Genomic DNA, 21,209 nt, shown 5'->3' with positions numbered 1-21,209 from the left:
GAAGAGACTCAATAACACAGCACTCTGGGCATATTTATCGAACAGCAGAAAATAACCAGCCCTGGTTTTGAAGACGGTTAAACCTGCAGCCCAAGGGTGAGCACAAGGTCTTGCAGTGTATTGTTAGGGAGCACCGTTGACTGGACCCTTATGTGGCTTCCAATGACGGGGTTGGCAAAATGGGACTTGACCCTGTGTTTATGTGGGAGAATGATTCAGCCCGATGCTGGGTAATAACTGTTTTGTTGGTCTCTCAGAGTGGAGTTGGTGGGCAGGTAAGCAAGAGGTTTCTTGGAACCATTCCTCATGTCATGAAAGGCTGGATTAAAAGAATCCTAGGAGATTCTGGACTTAATGACTAGTCTGGAAGTCCCATTCCAGATAACTTCTACTGCAGGGGTCCCCAGTGTCTGGGATCTAATGCCTGGAGGCATTACTAATCACTAATCTGAAGTGGAGCTAATGTAATAATAATAGAAATAAAGTACACAATAAAGGTAATGCACTTGAATCAAACCACCTCCTGCCCCTGGCCCATGGAAAAATTGTCATCCACGAAACCAGTCTCTGGTGCCAAAAAAGTTGGGGACCACTAGTCTATTGTACTTCTTCCAAATATTTGAGGTTCAATCCTCAAGATGGTGAAGCCTCCAACATAGAATGTTTGGGAAACCAATTAAGGCTGAGGGCAGGGACTGGGTAACCTCTTTTGCTGAATACCATGAGTAGAGGGTTTCAAATGCCAGCCCTGTGAATTGGTGAAAGGTTTTATGAATGATGGTTGATTTAAGGCCTGTGTCGTTTTGTAAATGACTTTGCATCTAGCTTATTCTTTCACGTTACAAGAAAACAACTTAATCTTTTACCTAATGAACAGTGGAACAAATTTGGATTTCAAGATTCAGTTTTCAATATAAAGCAGGCCATTCTCCCTTCCGCTTTTTCTTCATAAATGCCATTTCAGATGAGATCGGACGCATTCAGAGTGGTATGGCCATAGACCATAAATGCTGTTTCAGATGGTAACTTTCATCTTGCAGCTGGATGGAGAAATTAATAAAGACTAACTTCTCAGATTCTCTTGTGCATTTTGTGAGTATACTACAACTTCTCTAGGTTCTGAAATATTTTGCTGATCCTCCAAAAATTGTCGGGAGCAGGGGAAGAATTGTGTGTGTGTGTGTGTGTGTGTATGTGTATTTATACATACATGTGTGCACAATCAGAAGAGTACATTCTTGTTCCTTCTCAAAATTACAGAATCAATTGTGATTCAAATAGATTTAATTCAGGTTTGAGGGAAAAAAGGAAGAAGACCTGACAAATGTGCACTGCCAATAAGACAATTCTTGGAAACACTCAGCAGTACTGTTGCGCCATTGGAATGCTAAAACCTGTTTGCACGGGGATGGGGTTCGGGGGTCCAGTTTAAGCCCATGGGAGCCTCAGCTGCCTTCTCCTGGGATTGACACTCTTGTTTCCCCTCCCCTCCCCAGTTCCCCAAAGATGAGCAGTCACCTCTACTTGATCTCAATTTTTATTTGACCTGAAGCCAGTTGCACTGATTCCAAGAGAGAGAAAAGGGCTTGGAATGGCTCCTATCCTTTTGAGCTGGGCTGCTGAAATGACTAATAATTCCTAGGGACTTCTCTCCGAAGATTAAGTTCTCTTCTTCTGCCCTGATTCACACTTATTCTTGGTTTGGGAACTAGACAGTTCAGTTCAGTCACTCAGTTGTGTCTGACTCTTTGCGGCCCCATGGACTGCAGCACGTCAGGCCTCCCTGTCCATCACTAACTCCCGGAGTTTACTCAAACTCATGTCCATCGTGTTGGTCATGCCATCCAACCATCTCATCCTCTGTTGTCCTCTTCTCCTTCTGCCTTCAATCTTTCACAGCATCAGGGTCTTTTCCAATGAGTTGGTTCTTCGCATCAGGTGGCCAAAGTATTGGAATTTCAGCTTCAGCATCAGTCCTTCTAATGAATATTCAGGACTGATTTCGTTTAGGATGGACTGGTTGGATCTCCTTGCCGTCCAAGGGACTCTCAAGAATCTTCTCCAACACCACAGTTCAAAAGCATTAATTCTTCAGCAGTCAGCTTTCTTTATATTTCAACTCTGACATCCATACACGACTACTGGAAAACCATAGCTTTGACTAAACAGAGCTTTGTTGGCAAAGAAATGTCTCCGCTTTTTAATATCTGTCTAGGTTGGTCATAGCTTTTTTTCCAAGGATCAAGCGTCTTTTAATTTCATGGCTATGGTCATCCTCTGCAGTGATTTTGGAGCCCCCAAAAATAAAGTCTTTCACTGTTTCCATTGTTCCCCTGTCTATTTGCCATGAAGTGATGGGACCAGATGCCATGATCTCAGTTTTCTGAATGTTGAGTTGTAAGCCAACTTTTTCACTTTCCTCTTTCACTTTCATCAAGAACTAGACAGAGCCCCATTATTTCACCAGGAAAGCCGGGGTGTCATTAAATGTGGCCTCACATTACTGCTTAAAGGCCTAATAGAAATCTCATTTCGGTTTTTGGAGATGCCATTGTGATGCAAAGTGATCTGGGGTCTCATTACTACCGGAAGTCCTTTGTTCGACTGACCGGGCCTGTCGTGTCCCCAGATTCTCCATCTCCTCTCCTGTTGCTGCTGCTGCTGCTGCCAAGTCGCTTCAGTCATGTCTGACTCTGTGCGACCCCATAGACGGCAGCCCACCAGGCTCCCCGATCCCTGGGATTCTCCAGGCAAGAACACTGGAGTGGGTTCCCATTTCCTTCTCCAATGCATGAAAGTGAAAAGCGAAAGTGAAGTCGCTCAGTTGTGTCTGACTCTTAGTGACCCCATGGACTGCAGCCTACCAGGCCCCTCTGTCTATGGGATGTTCCAGGCAAGAGTACTGGAGTGGGGTGCCATTGCCTTCTCCTATCCTATCCTACGGCTATTCCAAAACAGGGATGTGGATACTTTGAGGATTTCATAATATCAGTACAGAGAAACATACTGAAAATAAGAAAACTGCAGCTCCATAGAAAGGCCCCAGCAAGCCTCCCCTCAGATACTCGTGACACACTCGACTTTGTTCTGCTGTCCTGACACTGGATTTCTCTGTGGAGCATCAGGCAAATGAACACCTGCCAGGTTATTGCTGTAAGAATTAATCAAGAGGGCAATTTCAATGATTACAACTTCTCCTCGCTCATTTTTTTTCCTTCCAGACAAATGGCTGTGCTTTCCTCTGTTGAACACTCACAGCTCCTAGACCCTGAATTCCATGTGAAAGAACTTTTGAGTTGTCCTCCTCTTTTCTGTGGACCACTTCCTGTGGGCAGTCTAAATTCTCAGCAGGAAAGGGTCAGTGACCTTGGAAGATGCATGTCACCCCTCTATGCCTGAGTCTCTTCACTCTAAAAGGACAACAACGGCTCATTATTAATGTTGTGAGGATTTAATGAAACAGCGCATGGAAAGAGCTCAGCGCACTGGGCCAAGCAGAGGCTCATCCCACGAAGATTTATTGAGTGTCTACTGTGTGCCAAACATGCTCCCAACTGCTGGAAATGCCAGAGGAGCAAACGCAGGCCCAGTTTCTGTTCTTACGGAGCTTTCAGTCCAGTTGAGGATTAGGATGTTAATTAGACAATCACACAGATTTATATCTCCAAATTGGGCCAAGGACTAGGAAGGAAAATTATACAGTGGCCCTGATCTAATCAAAGCACATGGTTTCATAACATTTGAGTGGCGATCGGAAGAAAGAATATGAGTAAACTGGGAGAAAGAGGTCTCAGCCCCAACGCGCCTTTGATCACATTAGAAAAAAGGGCCTCTGTCCTGGAACAGAAGTGGCAGAGCATGTGCTGGGGTGTCAGTGCCTCTGGCCCATCTGTTGGGAGCCTTTGAGGAGAGAACAACTCACACAACTGTATGCAGCGATCTGGCTGGAAGTAAGAGGATATTGGAGACAGAAGAAAGCCCCTCTGCCAAGGCCCTGAGGTGGGAGGGCACGTTGGAGGAGATGAAAGGGGCCCCCCTGGTTGGAGCCAAGGAGCAAGGCTGGGGGGAGGGGAGTCAGGGTGCTCTGAGCATGTCAGCTGGCATTGATGCACGATAGCGTTATTCTCACGAAGTCACTGCCAACCCACCAAGGTCTCTCCAGAAACACCAAGGTTTTTCTAGATGCTATTGATTTTTAACTAGTGAAGGAAAATTCCTTCAGGGATGTGATTTGCTGGTGTCACACAACTGAGATTGACAGAATAAGGGCAATGTACAAGGAGAAATGTTTAATGAGAAAGCAGGGAGACCATGTGCCTCCAGAAAAACACAAATACTCTCTCAAAGCCCAGAAAACTAGATATTAGGCAAAAAGAAGTGGGAACAAAAAACAGAACAAACAAACAACAAAGCAAATAAAAGCACAGCATTAGGGGAAGGTTTCTAACAGCACTCTCATTTGGAGGTTGTAATTCTCTCTCCAAAGAAGTAGACTCTCCTTTCCTTGGTCTCCTGAGAAAGACCCACCCCGCTGGAGACCCAGGGCCTGGCAACACTGCACTTGCTAGAAATGGTCCTGATCACCCCTCAGGTTCTTTCTGGCTTTGATGTCTTTGATTTTGGAGTAATCCAAAAGAGTATTCATTAATTCACACAAATATACTGTATCAAGGGTGGAATTTTTTGTTGTTGTTTTTAAGTCTGAGTGTAGTGGGAAATAAAACCCCAGATCCTAGAGAATTGTGCATTGTTGCCTGATAGTTCTGGAATCTGTCGGGCTGGACATCTGCAAGCGGTGGCCCAGTGGAGGGCTGGTGTCAGCACAAATTGTGAGGGAAGCCTGGGCTTGGGGAAGTGGGTAAGTCTGGATCCAGATGCTGTGGAGGCCACTTACAAGCTGTGTGACCCTGAGCAGGTGAGTCAACCTCTCTCCGTACACAGTAAGAGTGGCTGTAAACTCAAGTGATGACTGTCATTAGGGATAGCCTTGCAGCCAAGACTCTCGGGGATCTCCCACATGCAAAGTCATTTCTGGGGATCCTGCCTGGAGGGCAGCCTCCACGTCACCTACATTCTTTCAGGGATTTATTTCTTTTGCATTATATTTGAAAAGTCCTGACTTTTGGTCTTTCAGAGATAGCAGTGCTTTGGGGAAACATAAGGAATCAGAATTAAGTCAGACTTGTAAAATCTTGCCAGCAGTTAGTAATCTCTAAACCACTTTTAGGAAATAAACAACAAAAAGAGAGCATTTAGTCATTTTAAATGCGGTATTCATGATCAAAAATCCCATCATAATCATAGAATCCCACAAGAGCAGACACTGTCAATTTAACCAGCACTTGAGATATTTTATTGCTCATTAAGATGTAATAGAAAAACAACTTTAAAATGTGCTTGACTTAAAACCACATTAAACTGGAATGTACACCAATCAGAGAAAATTGCAATATTTCAGGAAAGAAATGAGCTACTTAATCTCTCTCCAAAAAAGAGCCTTTTGTTATGTCTCAGTCATGATGCTATATCTAAAGGTGGCTTCTGCTTTTTCTTTTACTTTAAGGTCACATATGCAGCTTTCCAAGAGAAGGAAATGGCAACCCACTCCAGTATTCTTGCTTGGAGAATCTTGTGGACAGAGGAGCCTGGCGGGCTACCATCCATAGGGTCGCACAGAGTCAGGCACAACTGAAGCACTTTAGTATGCATGCACGCATTAGAGAAGGCAATGGCAACCCACTCCAGTATTCTTGCCTGGAGAATCCCAGGGACAGAGGACCCTGGTGGGCTGCCATCTATGGGGTCACACCGAGTTGGACACGACTAAAGTGACTTAGCAGCAGCAGCAGCACACAGCTTTCCAACCTGAGCCCTTCAAAACAGCAGGCTAATAATGATTTAAGAGTATGCTGGTTTAAAAAAAAAAAAATTCCATCCAAGATTTTAAAACAAATGCTAACTCAAGCCTAAACTTTTCTATGAAAAATGACATTGTTGCTTTCTAAGAATGGGACTGGATGAGGCACTTAATCAGAGAGGCCATTATGTTGTCAAAGGCTCTGCTGAGGCTGTAAGACAGATTCTCATGGGCTTATGACCATTTGATTGCCTTTCAGCCCACGGCCGGCAATCCCACTCTCCCTCCTGCTGACAGAATCGGAAGCAGCACTCTGTATCCAGTCATTCTGGAGAGCCTATCTGGTAAGCGTCATGTGCAATTTTGGCATTCCGTCTGCTGGGGAATTTGTGTACTGTGAAGGACTCGAGGGAAAACCTGGAGATGAATTTGAAACACAGGTTAGGATAGCTAACATCCAGACCTTGGAAACAGGATTCTCTGTAAAACAGGTCTTAAAGAGTAATTTAGAATTTCTACCAAAACGTATTTCACAATTGTCATTAAAACTACCCTGCAGCCTTTCTAATATTTTACTTTTTATTGAGGTAACTTTAGTTTATAACACTTTCTACGTTTCGTGTGTATGACATATTTCTGCACTGTATGCACTACAGCATGCTCACCAACAGAAATTTTGTTTCCATCCGTCACCCTACAGTTGATCTCCTTTACCCATCTCACCCTCCCCCAGCCTCTTCCCCTCTGGTAATCTATATCTCCATATTGCTTTGGTTTGGTTCATTTATTTTATGTTTTGGTTTGTCATTTTTTTTTATATTCCACATATAAGTGAAATTATTCAGAATTTGTCTTTCTTCATCTTACTTAGTGTAATACCCTCGAGGTCTAACCATGTTGTTGCAAGTGGCAGGATTTCTTTTTTTGTGTGACTGAGTAATATTTCAGTGTGTGTGTGTGTATGTGTGTGTGTGTATGTGTGTGTATTACATCTTTACTCATTCATCCATTGATGGGCACTTATTTTGTTTCCCTATCTTGGCTATTGTGAACAATGCTGTGGTGAAAATAGAGGTGTGTGAATATATATATGCTGCTACTGCTGCTAAGTCACTTCAGTCATGTCCAACTCTGTGCGACCCCATAGATGGCAGCCCACCAGGCTCCCCCATCCCTGGGATTCTCCAGGCAAGAACACTGGAGTGGGTTGCCATTTCCTTCTCCAATGCATGAAAGTGAAAAGTGAAAGTGAAGTCGCTCAGGTGTGTCCAACCCTCAGCAACCCCATGGACTGCAGCCTTCCAGGCTCCCCCATCCATGGGATTTTCCAGGCAAGAGTACTGGAGTGGGGTGCCATTGCCTTATATATATCTATTCAAATTAGTGTTTTCATATTCTTTGGATAATTACCCAGAAGTGAAATAGCTGGATCATATGATGTTCTATTTTTATGTTTTTGAGGGATCATAATGTGTTCCAGAGTGGTTTCACCAGTTTACATTCCCACCAACAGTGCACAAGCTTTCCCTTTTCTCCACATCTTTATGAACACTCATTATTTGTTGACTTTTTGATGATACCCATTACAATAAGGATGCTGAGCATCTTTTCATGAGCCTATTGACCATATTTATGTCTTCTTTGTAAAATATCTATTCATCTCTTGTGTCTTTTTAAAGAGTTTTGCTCTTGTTGAATTGTGTAAGTTCTTTGTATATTTTGGATATTAACCCTTTATCAGATATATGATTTGCAAATATCATGTCTCATTCGGTAGATTGTCTTTTTGTTTTGTTGATGGTTTCCTTCTCTGTGCAAAAGCTTTTTAGTTTGATGTAGTATCACTTTTTTTTTTCTTTTGTCTCCCTTGCCTGAGGAGACATATCCAGAAATATATTGCTAAGACCAAAGTCTAAGATCATACTCCCTATATTTTTTCCTGGGAGTTTTATCATTTCAAGTCTTGCATTCATTCAAGTATTTAGTTCATTTTGAGTTGGTTTTTGTGTGTGGTGAATATTGGACTACTTTCATTTTTTAGCATGGGGCCACTCAGTTTTCCCAACAACATTTATTGAAGAGACTGTCCTTTCTCCACTGGATGTTCTTTGCTCCTTCTTTTAAAAAATTATTTATTTATTTTACTTTATAATATTGTATTGGTTTTGCCACACATTGACTTGAATCCACCATGAGTGTACATGTGTTCCCCATCCTGAACTCCCGTCCCCATCCCATCCCTGTGGGTCATCCCAGTGCAACAGCCCCGAGCACCCTGTATCATGCATCAAACCTAGACTGGCGATTCGTTTCACATATGATATTTTACATGTTTCAGTGCCATTCTCCCATATCATCCCACCCTCGCCCTCTCCCACAGAGTCCAAAAGAGTGTTCAATACATCTATGTCTCTTTTGCTGTGTCGCATACAGGGTTATCGTTACCTTCTTTCTAAATTTCATATATATGCATTAGTATACTGTATTGGTATTTTTCTTTCTGGCTTACTTAGCTCTATATAATAGGCTCCAGTTTCATCCACCTCATTAGAACTGATTCAAATGTATTCTTTTTAATGGCTGAATACTATGCCATTGTGTATATGTACTACAGCTTTCTTATCCATTCATCTGCTGATGGACGTCTAGATTGCTTCCATGTCCTGGCTATTATAAACAGTGCTGCGATGAACACTGGGGTACGCGTGTCTCTTTCGATTCTGGTTTCCTCGGTGTGTATGTCCAGCAGTGGGATTGCTGTGTCATATTGCAGTTCTATTTCCAGTTTTTTAAGGAATCTCCACACTGTTTTCATAGTGGCTGTACTAGTTTGCATTCCAACCAACAGTGTAAGAGGCTTCCCTTTTCTCCACACCCTCTCCAGCATTTATTGCTTGTAGACTTTTGGATAGCAGCCATTCTGACTGGCATGAAATGGAACCTCATTGTGGTTTTGATTTGCATTTCTCTGATAATGAGTGATATTGAGCATCTTTTCATGTGTTTGTTAGCCATCTGTATGTCTTCTTTGGAGAAATGTCTGTTTAGTTCTTTGGCCCACTTTTTGAATGGGTCTTTTATTTTTCTGGAAAGAAGCTGCAGGAGTTGCTTGTATATTTTTGAGATTAATTCTTTGTCCATTGCTTCATTTGCTATTATTTTCTCCTATTCTGAAGGCTGTCTTTTCACCTTGCATATAGTTTCCTTTGTTGTGCAGAAGCTTTAAATTTTAATTAGGTCCCATTTGTTTATTTTTGCTTTTATTTCCAATATTCTGGGAGGTGGGTCATAGAAGATCCTGCTGTGATTTATGTCAGGGAGTGTTTTGCCAATGTTTTCCTCTAGGAGTTTAATAGTTTCTGGTCTTACATTTAGATCTTTAATCCATTTTGAGTTTATTTTTGTGTATGGTGTTAGAAAGTGTTCTAGTTTCATTCTTTTACAAGTGATTGACCAGTTTTCCCAGCACCACTTGTTAAAGAGATTGTCTTTACTCCATTGTATATTCTTGCCTCCTTTGTCAAAGATAAGGTGTCCATAGGTGTGTGGATTTATCTCTGGGCTTTCTATTTTGTTCCATTGATCTATATTTCTGTCTTTGTGCCAGTACCATACTGTCTTGATTACTGTGGCTTTGTAGTAGAGCCTGAAGTCAGGCAGGTTGATTCCTCCAGTTCCATTCTTCTTTCTCAAGATTGCTTTGGCTCTTCAAGGTTTTTCGTATTTCCATACAAATTGTGAAATTATTTGTTCTAGTTCTCTGAAAAATACCGTTGGTAGCTTGAAGGGGATTGCATTCAATCTATAGATTGCTTTGGGTAGTATACTCATTTTCACTATATTGATTCTTCCGATCCATGAACACGGTATATTTCTCCATCTATTTGTGTCCTTTTTGATTTCTTTCACCAGTGTTTTATAGTTTTCTATATATAGGTCTTTAGTTTCTTTAGGTAGATATATTCCTAAGTATTTTATTCTTTTCGTTGCAATGGTGAATGGAATTGTTTCCTTAATTTCTCTTTCTGTTTTCTCATTGTTAGTGTATAGGAATGCAAGGGATTTCTGTGTGTTGATTTTATATCCTGTAACTTTACTATATTCATTGATTAGCTCTAGTAATTCTCTAGTGGAGTCTTTAGGGTTTTCTATGTAGAGGATCATGTCATCTGCAAACAGTGAGAGTTTTACTTCTTCTTTTCCAATCTGGATTCCTTTTATTTCTTTTTGTGTTCCAATTGCTGTGGCCAAAACTTCCAAGACTATGTTGAATAGTAGTGGTGAGAGTGGGCACCCTTGTCTTGTTCCTGACTTTAGGGGAAATGCTTTCAATTTTTCACCATTGAGGGTAATGTTTGCTGAGGGTTTGTCACATATAGCTTTTATTATGTTGAGATATGCTATTCCTGCTTTCTGGAGGGTTTTTTAAAAATCATAAATGGATGTTGAATTTTGTCAAAGGCTTTCTCTGCATCTATTGAGATAACCGTATGGTTTTTATTTTTCAATTTGTTAATGTGATGTATTACATTGATTGATTTGCGGATATTGAAGAATCCTTGCATCTCTGGGATAAAGCCCACTTGGTCATGATGTATGACCTTTTTAATATGTTTTTAGATTCTGTTTGCTAGAATTTTGTTAAGGATTTTTGCATCTATGTTCATCAGTGATATTGGCCTGTAGTTCTCTTTTTTTGTGACATCTTTGTCAGGTTTTGGTATTAGGGTGATGGTGGCCTCATAGAATGAGTTTGGAAGTTTACCTTCCTCTGCAATTTTCTGGAAGAGCTTGAGTAGGATAGGTGTTAGTTCTCTAAATTTTTGGTAGAATTCAGCTGTGAAGCCATCTGGTCCTGGGCTTTTGTTTGTTGGAAGATTTCTAATTACAGTTTCAATTTCCATGCTTGTGATGGGTCTGTTAAGATTTTCTGTTTCTTCCTGGTTCAATTTTTGAAAGTTGTACTTTTCTAAGAATTTGTCCATTTCTTCCAAGATGTCCATTTTATTTGCATATAGTTGCTGATAATAGCCTCTTATGATCCTTTGTATTTCTATGTTGTCTGTTGTGATCTCTCCATTTTCATTTCTAATTTCGTTGATTTGATTTTTCTCCCTTTGTTCTTGATGAGTCTGGCTAATGGTTTGTCAATTTTATTTGTCTTCTCAAAGAACCAGCTTTTGGTTTTGTTGATTTTTGCTATGGCCTCTTTCGTTTCTTTTGCATTTATTTCTGCCCTAATTTTTAAGATTTCTTTCCTTCTACTAACCCTGGGGTTCTCCATTTCTTCCTTTTCTAGTTGCTTTAGGTGTATGTAGAGTTAGGTTATTTATTTGATTTTTTCTTGTTTCTTGAGGTAAGCCTATGTTGCTATGAACCTGCCCCTTAGTACTGCTTTTACAGGGTCCCATAGGTTTTGGGTTGTTGTGTTTTCATTTTCATTCATTTCTATGGATATTTTGATTTCTTCTGTGATTTGTTGGTTATTCAGCAGCATGTTGTTCAGCCTCCATATGTTGGGATTTTTAATAGCTTTTCTCCTGTTCAGTTCAGTTCAGTTCAGTCACTCAGTCATGTCTGACTCTTTGCGACCTTGTGAATCACAGCACGCCAGGCCTCCCTGTCCATCACCATCTCCCGGAGTTCACTCAAACTCATGTTCATCGAGTTGGTGATGCCATCCAGCCATCTCATCCTCTGTTGTCCCCTTCTCCTCCTGCCCCGAATCCCTCCCAGCATCAGAATCTTTTCCAATGAGTCAACTCTTCACATGAGGTGGCCAAAGTACTCTTAGCAACCCCATGGACTGCAGCTCACCAGGGTCCTCTGTCCATGGGATTTTCCAGGCAAGAGTACTGGAGTGGGGTGCCATTGCCTTATCCGTGCAAGGTAATAGTAGGTTATAAAAATGAAAATTAAAGGAGTAATGGGGACTTAAACATAACAAATAAAATAAAAGATTTTTTTTAATTAAAAAAAATGATAATAGTAAAAGTATATCTAAGACTTTCTCTGGAGCTGTTGCTTACAGTGTGGGATCAGTTCATTTTCAGATAGTTCCTTGATCCAACTTGTACTTCTCATGGTCTATAGGCCCCTTCCTATGTAGTCAGTGCTAAGTACAGGGTTTTAATCTATCGCACCTGTCACTTCCAAAGCCGTTCCCTCTGCTTATTTTAGCTTCTTCTGTTTGCTGGTCTCTTCAGTGTCTAATTTCCACCCTGACACAAGGGGTGCAATGGTGGTCACTTTCTTTTAGGCTCGCTTGTTCAGTTGTGCTTTGGGGAGGGAGGAACACTGCAAACAAATATCACTGGTGTGTGTTCACAGTGATTCAGCCACGCTGGGTTTGCCCACGCTCACGGCGTGGGTGCTTTCCCAGTCTACACTGCTGAGACTCTAGGTTGCTCTGCTGGGAACTATCAGATGCTGGCCTTGGTTTGCATGCACTTCTCAGGTCTAAGCTGTTCAGGTTCAGGTTCTCAGGTACTCCACAAAGGTGCAGACTTGGTCGGGCCTGTGTTTTGTGCCCATCCCAGGTCCGAGTGGAGAAGGCAATGGCACCCCACTCCAGTACTCTTGCCTGGAAAATCCCATGGACGAGGAGCCTGGTAGGCTGCAGTCCTTGGGGTCGCTGAGGGTTGAACACGACTGAGCAACTTCACTTTCACTTTTCACTTTCATGCATTGGAGATGGAAATGGCAACCCACTCCAGTGTTCTTGCCTGGAGAATCCCAGGGATGGGGGAGCCTGGTGGGCTGCCGTCTACGGGGTCGCACAGAGTCGGACACGACTGAAGTGACTTAGCAGTAGCAGCAGGTCCAAGTAGCTCAGGTGACCAGTTCCTTGGAGCGTGTAGTCGCCCCCACTTAAAGGCTGCGACTTATCCCCTCCCCTGTCCCAGTCGCTTGGTTTTTGGGTATACAATGGGTGCACCGTGTTTCTCTTCTGGGAAGCTGATCTCTGTCTGTGACCCTCCCGGCAGATGTTGTCTGTCCCGAATCCCAAAAATCTTGGTTAGCAAAGAAGTCTGCTTGCAGTTTGGTACAGGATGCCTCTCTGGGTCTGCGATTGCCCCCTTCTGGCTCTGGCTGCCCTTGCCTGCCTGTCTCCGGTGGGGGATGGGCCAGTCCACAGCCAGCTAGCTCTGCTCAGTCCTTTGTTCTGTGATCGTGCCTGGCAGTGGTTAGGGCTTTTAGCGGGATCACGGGATAGCTATTCCACAGTCTGGGTTGCTATCTCAAGCTAGTTCCCTCAGATTGCCCTCAGGGCATTGAGGCCTGGTCCTTATCGCTCCTTATGGTAAGCAATGCTGCCCGCTCCTCCATGTTCCTCCCCTTCTTGCTAGTGGGAGATGTGAGCGTCTGGGCTGTTGCACCACTGAGAGCTGCTGTTAGGCACGTATCTGTGGGGCTTAATTATTCATTTTTCCTCCTGGTTATTTTGCTCTCTGAGATTCCAAGGCTCACCACAGACCCGCTAGAGAGAGTGTTTCCTGGTGTTTGGAAACTTCTCTCTTTTTTAAGACTCCCTTCCCGGGACGAATCTACGTCCCTACCTCTTTTGCCTCTCTTTTTATCTTTTAGATTTTGTCCTACCTCCTTTCAAAGACAATGGGCTGCTTTTCTGGGTGCCTGATGTCCTCTGCCAGCATTCAGAAGTTGTTCTGTAGAATTTGCTTGGCGCTCAAATGTTCTTTTGATGAATTTGTGGGGGAGAAAGTGGTCTCTCCATCCTATTCCTCCACCATCTTAGGACCCCTACCTGCTCCTTTGTTGTAAATTAATTATCCATATATGCATGGTTTTATTTCTGGGCACTCATTTATGTTCCATTGATCTATGTAACTGTCTTTCTGCCAACACCATACTGTTTTGATTACTATAACTTTGTAATATAGCTTGAAATCAGCTTTGTTCATTTTTCTCAGGATTGCTTTGGCTATTTGGAGTCTTTTGTGATTCCATATAAATTTTAGAATTTTAAATTCTGTTTCTGTGAAAAATGTCCTTGGAATTTTGATAAGGATCATATTGAATCTGTCTGTATAAGTAATATTGACATTTTAACCATGTTAATGCTTCCAATCCATAAGCATGAAATATCTGTCCATTTATTTGTGTATTATTCAATTTCTTTTAGCAATGTCTTATAGTTTTTAGAGTACAAGTCTTTTGCCTCTTTAGTTAAATTTATTCCAAGATATTTTATCCTTTTTGTTGTTATCTTAAATGGGATTGTTTTCTTAATTTCTCTTCCTGCTACCTAATTGTTTGCATGTAGACATGCAATAGATTTTTGTATAATGATTTTGTACCCTGTAAATTTACTGTATTCATTTATTATTTTTTAATATTTTTGTAGCATCTTAAGGATTTTCTGTATATAAAATTATGCCATCCTCATATTGTAGCAGTTTTACTTCATTCTTTCCAATTTGAATGTCTTTTATTCCTTTTTCTTGCCTAGTTGCTTGGGTTAGGACTTCTAATACTATGTTGAATAAAAGTGGTGAGAGTGGGCATCCTTGTCTTGTTCTTGATTTTAGAGGGGGAGTGTTACTAATCCAAACTCAGGTCTTCTCACCAGATGCACAGTAAAACCAATCTACTGGCACTGGGTTGTGGTGAAGGAAAGTAGAGTATTTATTGCAGGTTACCAAACAAGGGGAATGGGCAGCTAATACTCAAAAGACCTGAACTCCCTGGGAAAGATTTATAGAGACAGTGTTAGAGGTGAAAGTCGCAGGGAACCTAATCAACTCATAGACAATTTTCTGATTTGTAGACAGTGAGGATGGTATTTCAGGAAGCTCCATAATCAATTTTCCAACTCCAGCTGGTCTAGAGTCTATGGTATAGGGCCAGTGGTTTTGACCTGGTGGGGGTCTAGTTTTTAGTACATTTAATATTAATTTTTTCTTAAAATTAACAAAAACCTTTACTTCCTTAAACACTCTGAAGGAAAAATATAGTCTCCCACTATAGGAAGTAAAAAATTTCTGAGTGTAGTATAGTATACAGAAGATTTACCATTTTTACCAATTTTGTGTACAGTTCAGTGGCATTAAGTACACTTGCATTGTTTTGCAATCATCACTACTGTTCATCTTTCTAAACTGAAACTGTATACCCATTAACTCCCTATTCTTCCCTCTCCCAGCCTCTGGCAACCACTTTTCTACTTTCTGTCTCTATGACTGCTCTAAGAACCTCAGGTAAAAGTGGAGTCATATAGAATTTATCCTTTTGGTTTATTCCACTTGGCAAAATATCCTCAAGTTTCATCTATATTGTAACGTGTGTCAGAACCTCCTCCCTTTTTTAAGTCTGAATAATATTCTTGCCAGGAAATTTTAAAATCCAGAAATCTGACACCCTCACTTGTTGTCATAAAACAATCCAGACATTCATGAAATATTTTTAAACTGACCACATGAACAGAAATGTCACATGGTATAAAGAACTATTTGTAGTAAACCACTCTTAAGAGTTGTGATGATATAATCAGCATTATAAATAGCTTCTGATAGCTCTTGACATTAAGGACTTCTGTAGAAGCAGACATTTTCTTCTTTCAAAATACGACATTAATGGTTAGAATACGAGAACCATGAACTTCCAGATGTTCAAGCTGGTTTTAGAAAAGGCAGAGGAACCAGAGATCAAATTGCCAACATCCGCTGGATCATGGAAAAAGCAAGAGAGTTCCAGAAAAACATCTATTTCTGCTTTATTGACTATGCCAAAGCCTTTGCCTGTGTGGATCACAATCAACTGTGGAAAATTCTGAAAGAGATGGGCATACCAGACCACCTGACCTGACTCTTGAGAAACCTATATGTAGGTCAGGAAGCAACAGTTAGAACTCGACATGGAGCAACAGACTGGTTCCAAATAGGAAAAGGAGTCCATCAAGGCTTATATTGTCACCCTGCTTATTTAACTTCTATGCAGAGTACATCATGAGAAACGCTGGGCTGGAAGAAGCACAAGCTGGAATCAAAATTGCTGGGAGAAATAGCAATAATCTCAGATATGCAGATGACACCACCCTTATGGCAGAAAGTGAAGAGGAGCTAAAAAGCCTCTTGATGAAAGTGAAAGAGGAGAGTGAAAAAGTTGGCTTCAAGCTCAACATTCAGAAAACGAAGATCCTGGCATCTTGTCCCATCACTTCATGGGAAATAGATGGGGAAACAGTGGAAACAGTGTCAGACTTTATATTTTGGGGGGCTCCCAAATCACTGCAGATGGTGATTGCAGCCATGAAATTAAAAGATGCTTACTCCTTGGAAGGAAAGTTATGACTAACCTAGATAGCATATTCAAAAGCAGTGACATTACTTTACCAACAAAGGTCCATCTAGTCAAGGCTGTGGTTTTTCCAGTGGTCATGTATGGGTGTGAGAGTTAGACCATAAAGAAAGCTGAGCACTGAAGAATTGATGCTTTTGAACTGTGGTGTTGGAGAAGACTCTTGAGAGTCCCTTGGACTGCAAGGAGATGCAACCAGTCCATCTTAAAGGAGATCAGTCCTGGGTGTTCTTTGGAAGGAAAGATGCTAAAGCTGAAACTCCAATACTTCGGCCACCTCATGTGAAGAGTTGACTCATTAGAAAAGACTGATGCTGGGAGGGATTGGGGGCAGGAGGAGAAGGGGATGACCAAGGATGAGATGGCTGGATGACATCACCGACTTGATGGACGTGAGTCTGAGTGAACTCTGGGAGTTAGTGATGGACAGGGAGGCCTGGCATGCTGCAGTTCATGGGGTCACAGAGTGTCGGACACAACTGAGCAACTGAACTGAACTTACTGATGGGGTTCTCAAGGCAAGAATACTAGAGTGGTTTTCCATTTCCTTCTCCAGTGGACCATGTTTTGTCAGAACTCTCCTCTATGACCCACCTGTCTTCAGTGTCCCTACAAGGCATGGCTCATAGCTTCATTGAGTTACTCAAGGCTGTGATCCATGTGATCATTTTGGTTAGCTTTTGGTCATTGTGGTTTTCATTCTGGAGTCTGTGGGATTGTGATCCTTGCTTCTTCTGTTTGCTTTCTGATGGATGAGGATAAGAGGCTTGTGCAAGCTTCCTGATGGGAAGGACTGGCTGTGGGGAAAACTGGGTCTCGCTCTGGTGGGCAGGACCATGCTTAGTTAATCTTTAATTCAATTTTCTGCTGATGGGTGGAGCTTTGATCTCTCCCTGTTAGCCATAGTCAGCAAAACCAAGACCTGGAGCTGACTGTGGTTCAGATCATGAGCTCCTTATTACAAAATTCAGGCTTAAATTGAAGAAAGTAGATCGCTAGACCATTCAGGTATGACCTAAATCAAATCTATTATGATTATACAGTGGAAGTGATGAATAGATTTAAGGAATTAGATCTGGTAGACAGAGTGCCTGAAGGACTATGGACAGAGGCTGGTAACATTGTATAGGAGGCAGTGACCAAAACCATCCCCAAGAAAAAGAAATTCAAGAAGGAAAAATGGTTGTCTGAGGAGGGCTTCTCAGCTCCTCCAAATAGCTGAGAAAAGAAGAGAGGCAAAAGGCAAAGGAGAAAGAGAAAGATACACCCAACTGAATGCAGAGTTCCAGAGGATAGCAAGGAGATATAAGAAAGCTTTCTTAAGTGAACAATGCAAAAAAAAAAAAAAAAAAGGGGGGGGGGGAACAATAGAATGGAAAAGACTAGAGATCTCTTCAAGAAAATTAGGGATACCAAGGGAATATTTCATGCAAAGATGGGCACAATAAATGACAGAAATGGCAAGGACCTAACAGAAACAGAAGAGCTTAAGAGTGGCAAGAAAACACAGAAGAACTATACACAAAAGGTCTTAGTGACCTGAATAACCACAATGGTGGTCACTTACCTAGAGCCAGACACCCCGGAATGTGAAGTCAAGTAGGCCTTAGGAAGCATTACGGTGAACAAAGCTAGTGGAGGTGATAGAATTTCAGCTGAGCTATTTCAAATCCTAAAATATGATGCTGTTAAAATTCTACACTCAAAATATGCCAGCAAATTTGGAAAACTCAGCAGTGGGCACAGGTCTGGAAAAGGTCAGTTTTCATTCCAATCCCAAAGACAAGCAATGCCAAATAATGTTCAAACTGTTCTCAAGGAGTACGTCAGGCTGCATATTGTCATCCTGCTTATTTAACTTATATGCAGAGTATAGCATGTGAGATGCTGGCTGAATGAATCACAGGCTGAAATCAAGACCCTGATCCTGGAAAAGATTGAGGGCTGAAAGAGAAGGGGGGCAACAGAGAAAGAGATGGTTGGATGGCATCATTGATTCAATGGACATGAATTTGAGTAAACTTCTTGAGATAGGGAAGGACAGAGAAGCCTGTGTGCTGCAGTCCATGGGGTCACATAGAGTTGGATACAACAGTGAGAAATTATGATCCCCAAGCAGGCTTTTTATTTTATTTATTTTAGTTGAAATTTTTTTTCTGGCTGCTCTGGGTCTTTGTTGCTGCTCATGGGATTTCTTTAGCTGCAGTGAGCGAGGGCTACTCTCTCGTTGTGGTATGCGAGCTTCTCATTGCAGTGGCTTCTCTTGTTGTGGAGCACAGGCTTTAAGACACACTGGCTCAGCAGTTTAGCACACAAGCTTAGCTTCCTCATGGCAAGTGGAATCTCCCTGGAGCAGGGATCGAACCCATGTACCTTGCATTAGAAGGCAGATCCTTAACTACTGGACCACCAGGGAAGTCCCCCAAGCAGTCTTTTTAAAGGAGAGCATCAGCTGAAGTTATGTTCTATGCTTAGTTGCTAAGACGTGACCGACTCTTTGTGACTCCATGGACTATAGTCCTCCAGACTCCTCTGTCCATGGGATTTTCCTGCATTGTCAGGCAGATTCTTTACCACTGAACCTCAGGGAAGCCCAGTGAAGGCATACTGACAGTGAGTTACTCAGTTGTGTCTGACTCTTTGCAACCCCGTGGACTATACAGTCCATGGAATTATTCAGGCCAGAATGCTGGAGTAGGTAGCCATTCCCTTCTCCAGGGGATCTTCCCAACCCAGGGACTGAACCCAGGTCTCCCACACTGCAGGCGGATTCTTTACCAACTGAGCCACCAGAAAGCCCGAAGGCATACTGGGCATGTCTAATTCACCTGAGAATTGACAAAATAGATTTTCTTCATTAGGAATTTCTCTTCCAGTTGCTGATATCTGCTGGCAGGGGAGGAGACTTTCCAGGAAAAGTCAGACATTGTTTTGTACAAAAGGAATGCTAGAAATGGGCATTGCATCAGATTATCACCAGTTCCCCCTTTTGATGGCGCAGTCACTTCCAGTTATCCTCAGAGGGGTTGGCCGTGCCCTTTGTGATTTGATGAGAGCTCCCAGGGCTTTCCTAGTGGGAGGTTCCATGTGGAAAGATTTGTCTTCTCTTTGGAATCTTCTTGTTTGTTGGCTCACGAATCCAGTTTCAGTCCACTTTTTATTGCTACATTACCAAGCAAAAGACTCAATCCCCTTTTTGTTAGGCCATCCTAGAGTGATTGTGAAACCCACGTATTTGAAATTGATTTTGAACATTTTCTGACATGGAAAATTTTTATAGGCTTTTAGGGAAGCTGAGACCACCTATACAAGTTCCACTGAACAGGTAGAATAAAACTCCTGATCTTCTCAATGATGTAGAAGCCCTGGTTTGGGCTGGGGATTCAGACGTTAGGCCTGGGACACTCGAAGCGGAATGCTCCCAAGGACGGCTGGTGCTAACTCTTCTGCCATTCTACTCAGATAGAGACCTTATGTCTTCCATTGCATGCAACTTCATGTATTCATTCTTTCATCTGACAAACGTGTTGAGGACTCTACTTGCCAAGAACTGGAGACACAGAATCCACCCATTCCTGGAGGAACCCAGAGACAGCTATACCAAGGAGAATGATAATAATATTAAGAATAGCCAAATCTAATATTTTTGGTCACTTGCTATATGCCAGGCACTGTGCTAGCATTTCACAAACATCTCCTTTATGCCTTATGCTGATTTTATAAAATAGGCAGGAATGTACTTCTATTATCCCATATATATATATATGAACCAACCAAGGCCTAAAATCCTGTAGTGATTTGGCCAACATCATACACTGGTAAGTGACAGAGTCTGACTGTCCTCAGAACCCCATCTCTCCTTTATTTTTTCTTTTTAAAAACTATTCCTACCAGCAATATCTGAGAGTTTCCATTGCTCCGTGTCCTGATCTATTGATCTTGGTATGGTCAGTCTTTTTAATTTTACCCATTTTAGTGCATGTATAGTGGTGTTGCATTGTGTGTGTTTTTCAGTCAAGCTTACTGAGATATATATATATTACATAAAATAAAATTTACCCTTTTCAGTGTTGTTGTTCAGTTACTAAGTCATGTCCATCTCTTTGTGACCCCATGGGTTGTAGCACACTGGGCTCCTCTGTCCCCTGCTATCTCCCAGAGTTGGCCCATATTCATGTCCATTGAGTCAGTGTTGCTATCTAACGATCTCATCCGCTGCCATCTCAATCTTTTGCCTTCAATCTTTTCCAGCAACAGGGCTTTTTTTTTTCCCAATGAGTCAGCTCTTCACATCAAGTAGCCAAAGGATTGGTGCTTCAGCTTTAACAACAGTCCTTCCAGTGAAAATTCAGGGTTGATTTCCTTTAAATTGGCTGGATGTGTATAGTCTCTCAATTTTGCCAAATCCATACAGCCTAATTGCTCCCACAATCAAGATATAGAAATGTCATCCCCCAAATTCCTGCATGCTTCCCCTTTGTAGTTAACCTCTGCTTCCCTTACCAGGGCCTGGCACTCACTGATCTATGTACCCCTGTGGTTCTGCCTTTCCAGAATGGCATACAAATGGAACCATAAAGTGTGTAGCCCTTGAATCTGACTTCTGTCACTTGGCCTGTTGCATTTGAAGGTCTTCCACGTGGTTGCATGTATCAGCAGCCCCTTCCTGTTTATTACTGTGCAGTATTCCATCGTGAGGGAGGCCTTCACCTGATGATGAATAAACACATGTGAGTAACATGAGACTGGTTTATTTATACCTATGGATTGCAGTGGTCTCAAGCTCACTATGCATCAAAGTCATCTGTGCAAAGATTTCATTTTAAAATTCTAATACTCAGGGCCTCATTCTCTGAGATTCTTGTTCAGTTGGCCGTGGTGAGAACAGGAGATGGGCATTTGTTTAAAGCACCCAGGGTTTAGACCCACTGATGAACTGGAATCATCTTTGCTACCTACTAGTTGAATGGTCCAGGACAAATCACTGAACTCAGAATCTCGATTTCTTTCTCTTTAAGTCAAGAATACTAGTAGC

General features: G+C 41.9%; 1 protein-coding gene across 1 annotated transcript in view; it reads left to right on the top strand.

Annotated features, from left to right (window-relative positions):
* Window positions 1–21,209, top strand: part of IQCK (IQ motif containing K) — a 148,963-nt gene that overhangs the window by 68,451 nt on the left and 59,303 nt on the right. The window contains exon 7 of the mRNA XM_068969389.1: window positions 6,117–6,201. Within this exon, the coding sequence (XP_068825490.1) occupies window positions 6,117–6,201 (85 nt within the window). The remainder of the gene's footprint in view (window positions 1–6,116; window positions 6,202–21,209) is intronic.

The sequence above is a fragment of the Capricornis sumatraensis genome, chromosome 3 (assembly GCF_032405125.1).
Source record: "Capricornis sumatraensis isolate serow.1 chromosome 3, serow.2, whole genome shotgun sequence".
Taxonomy (NCBI): domain Eukaryota; kingdom Metazoa; phylum Chordata; class Mammalia; order Artiodactyla; family Bovidae; genus Capricornis; species Capricornis sumatraensis.
This window is presented reverse-complemented; position numbering and strand designations above follow the sequence as displayed.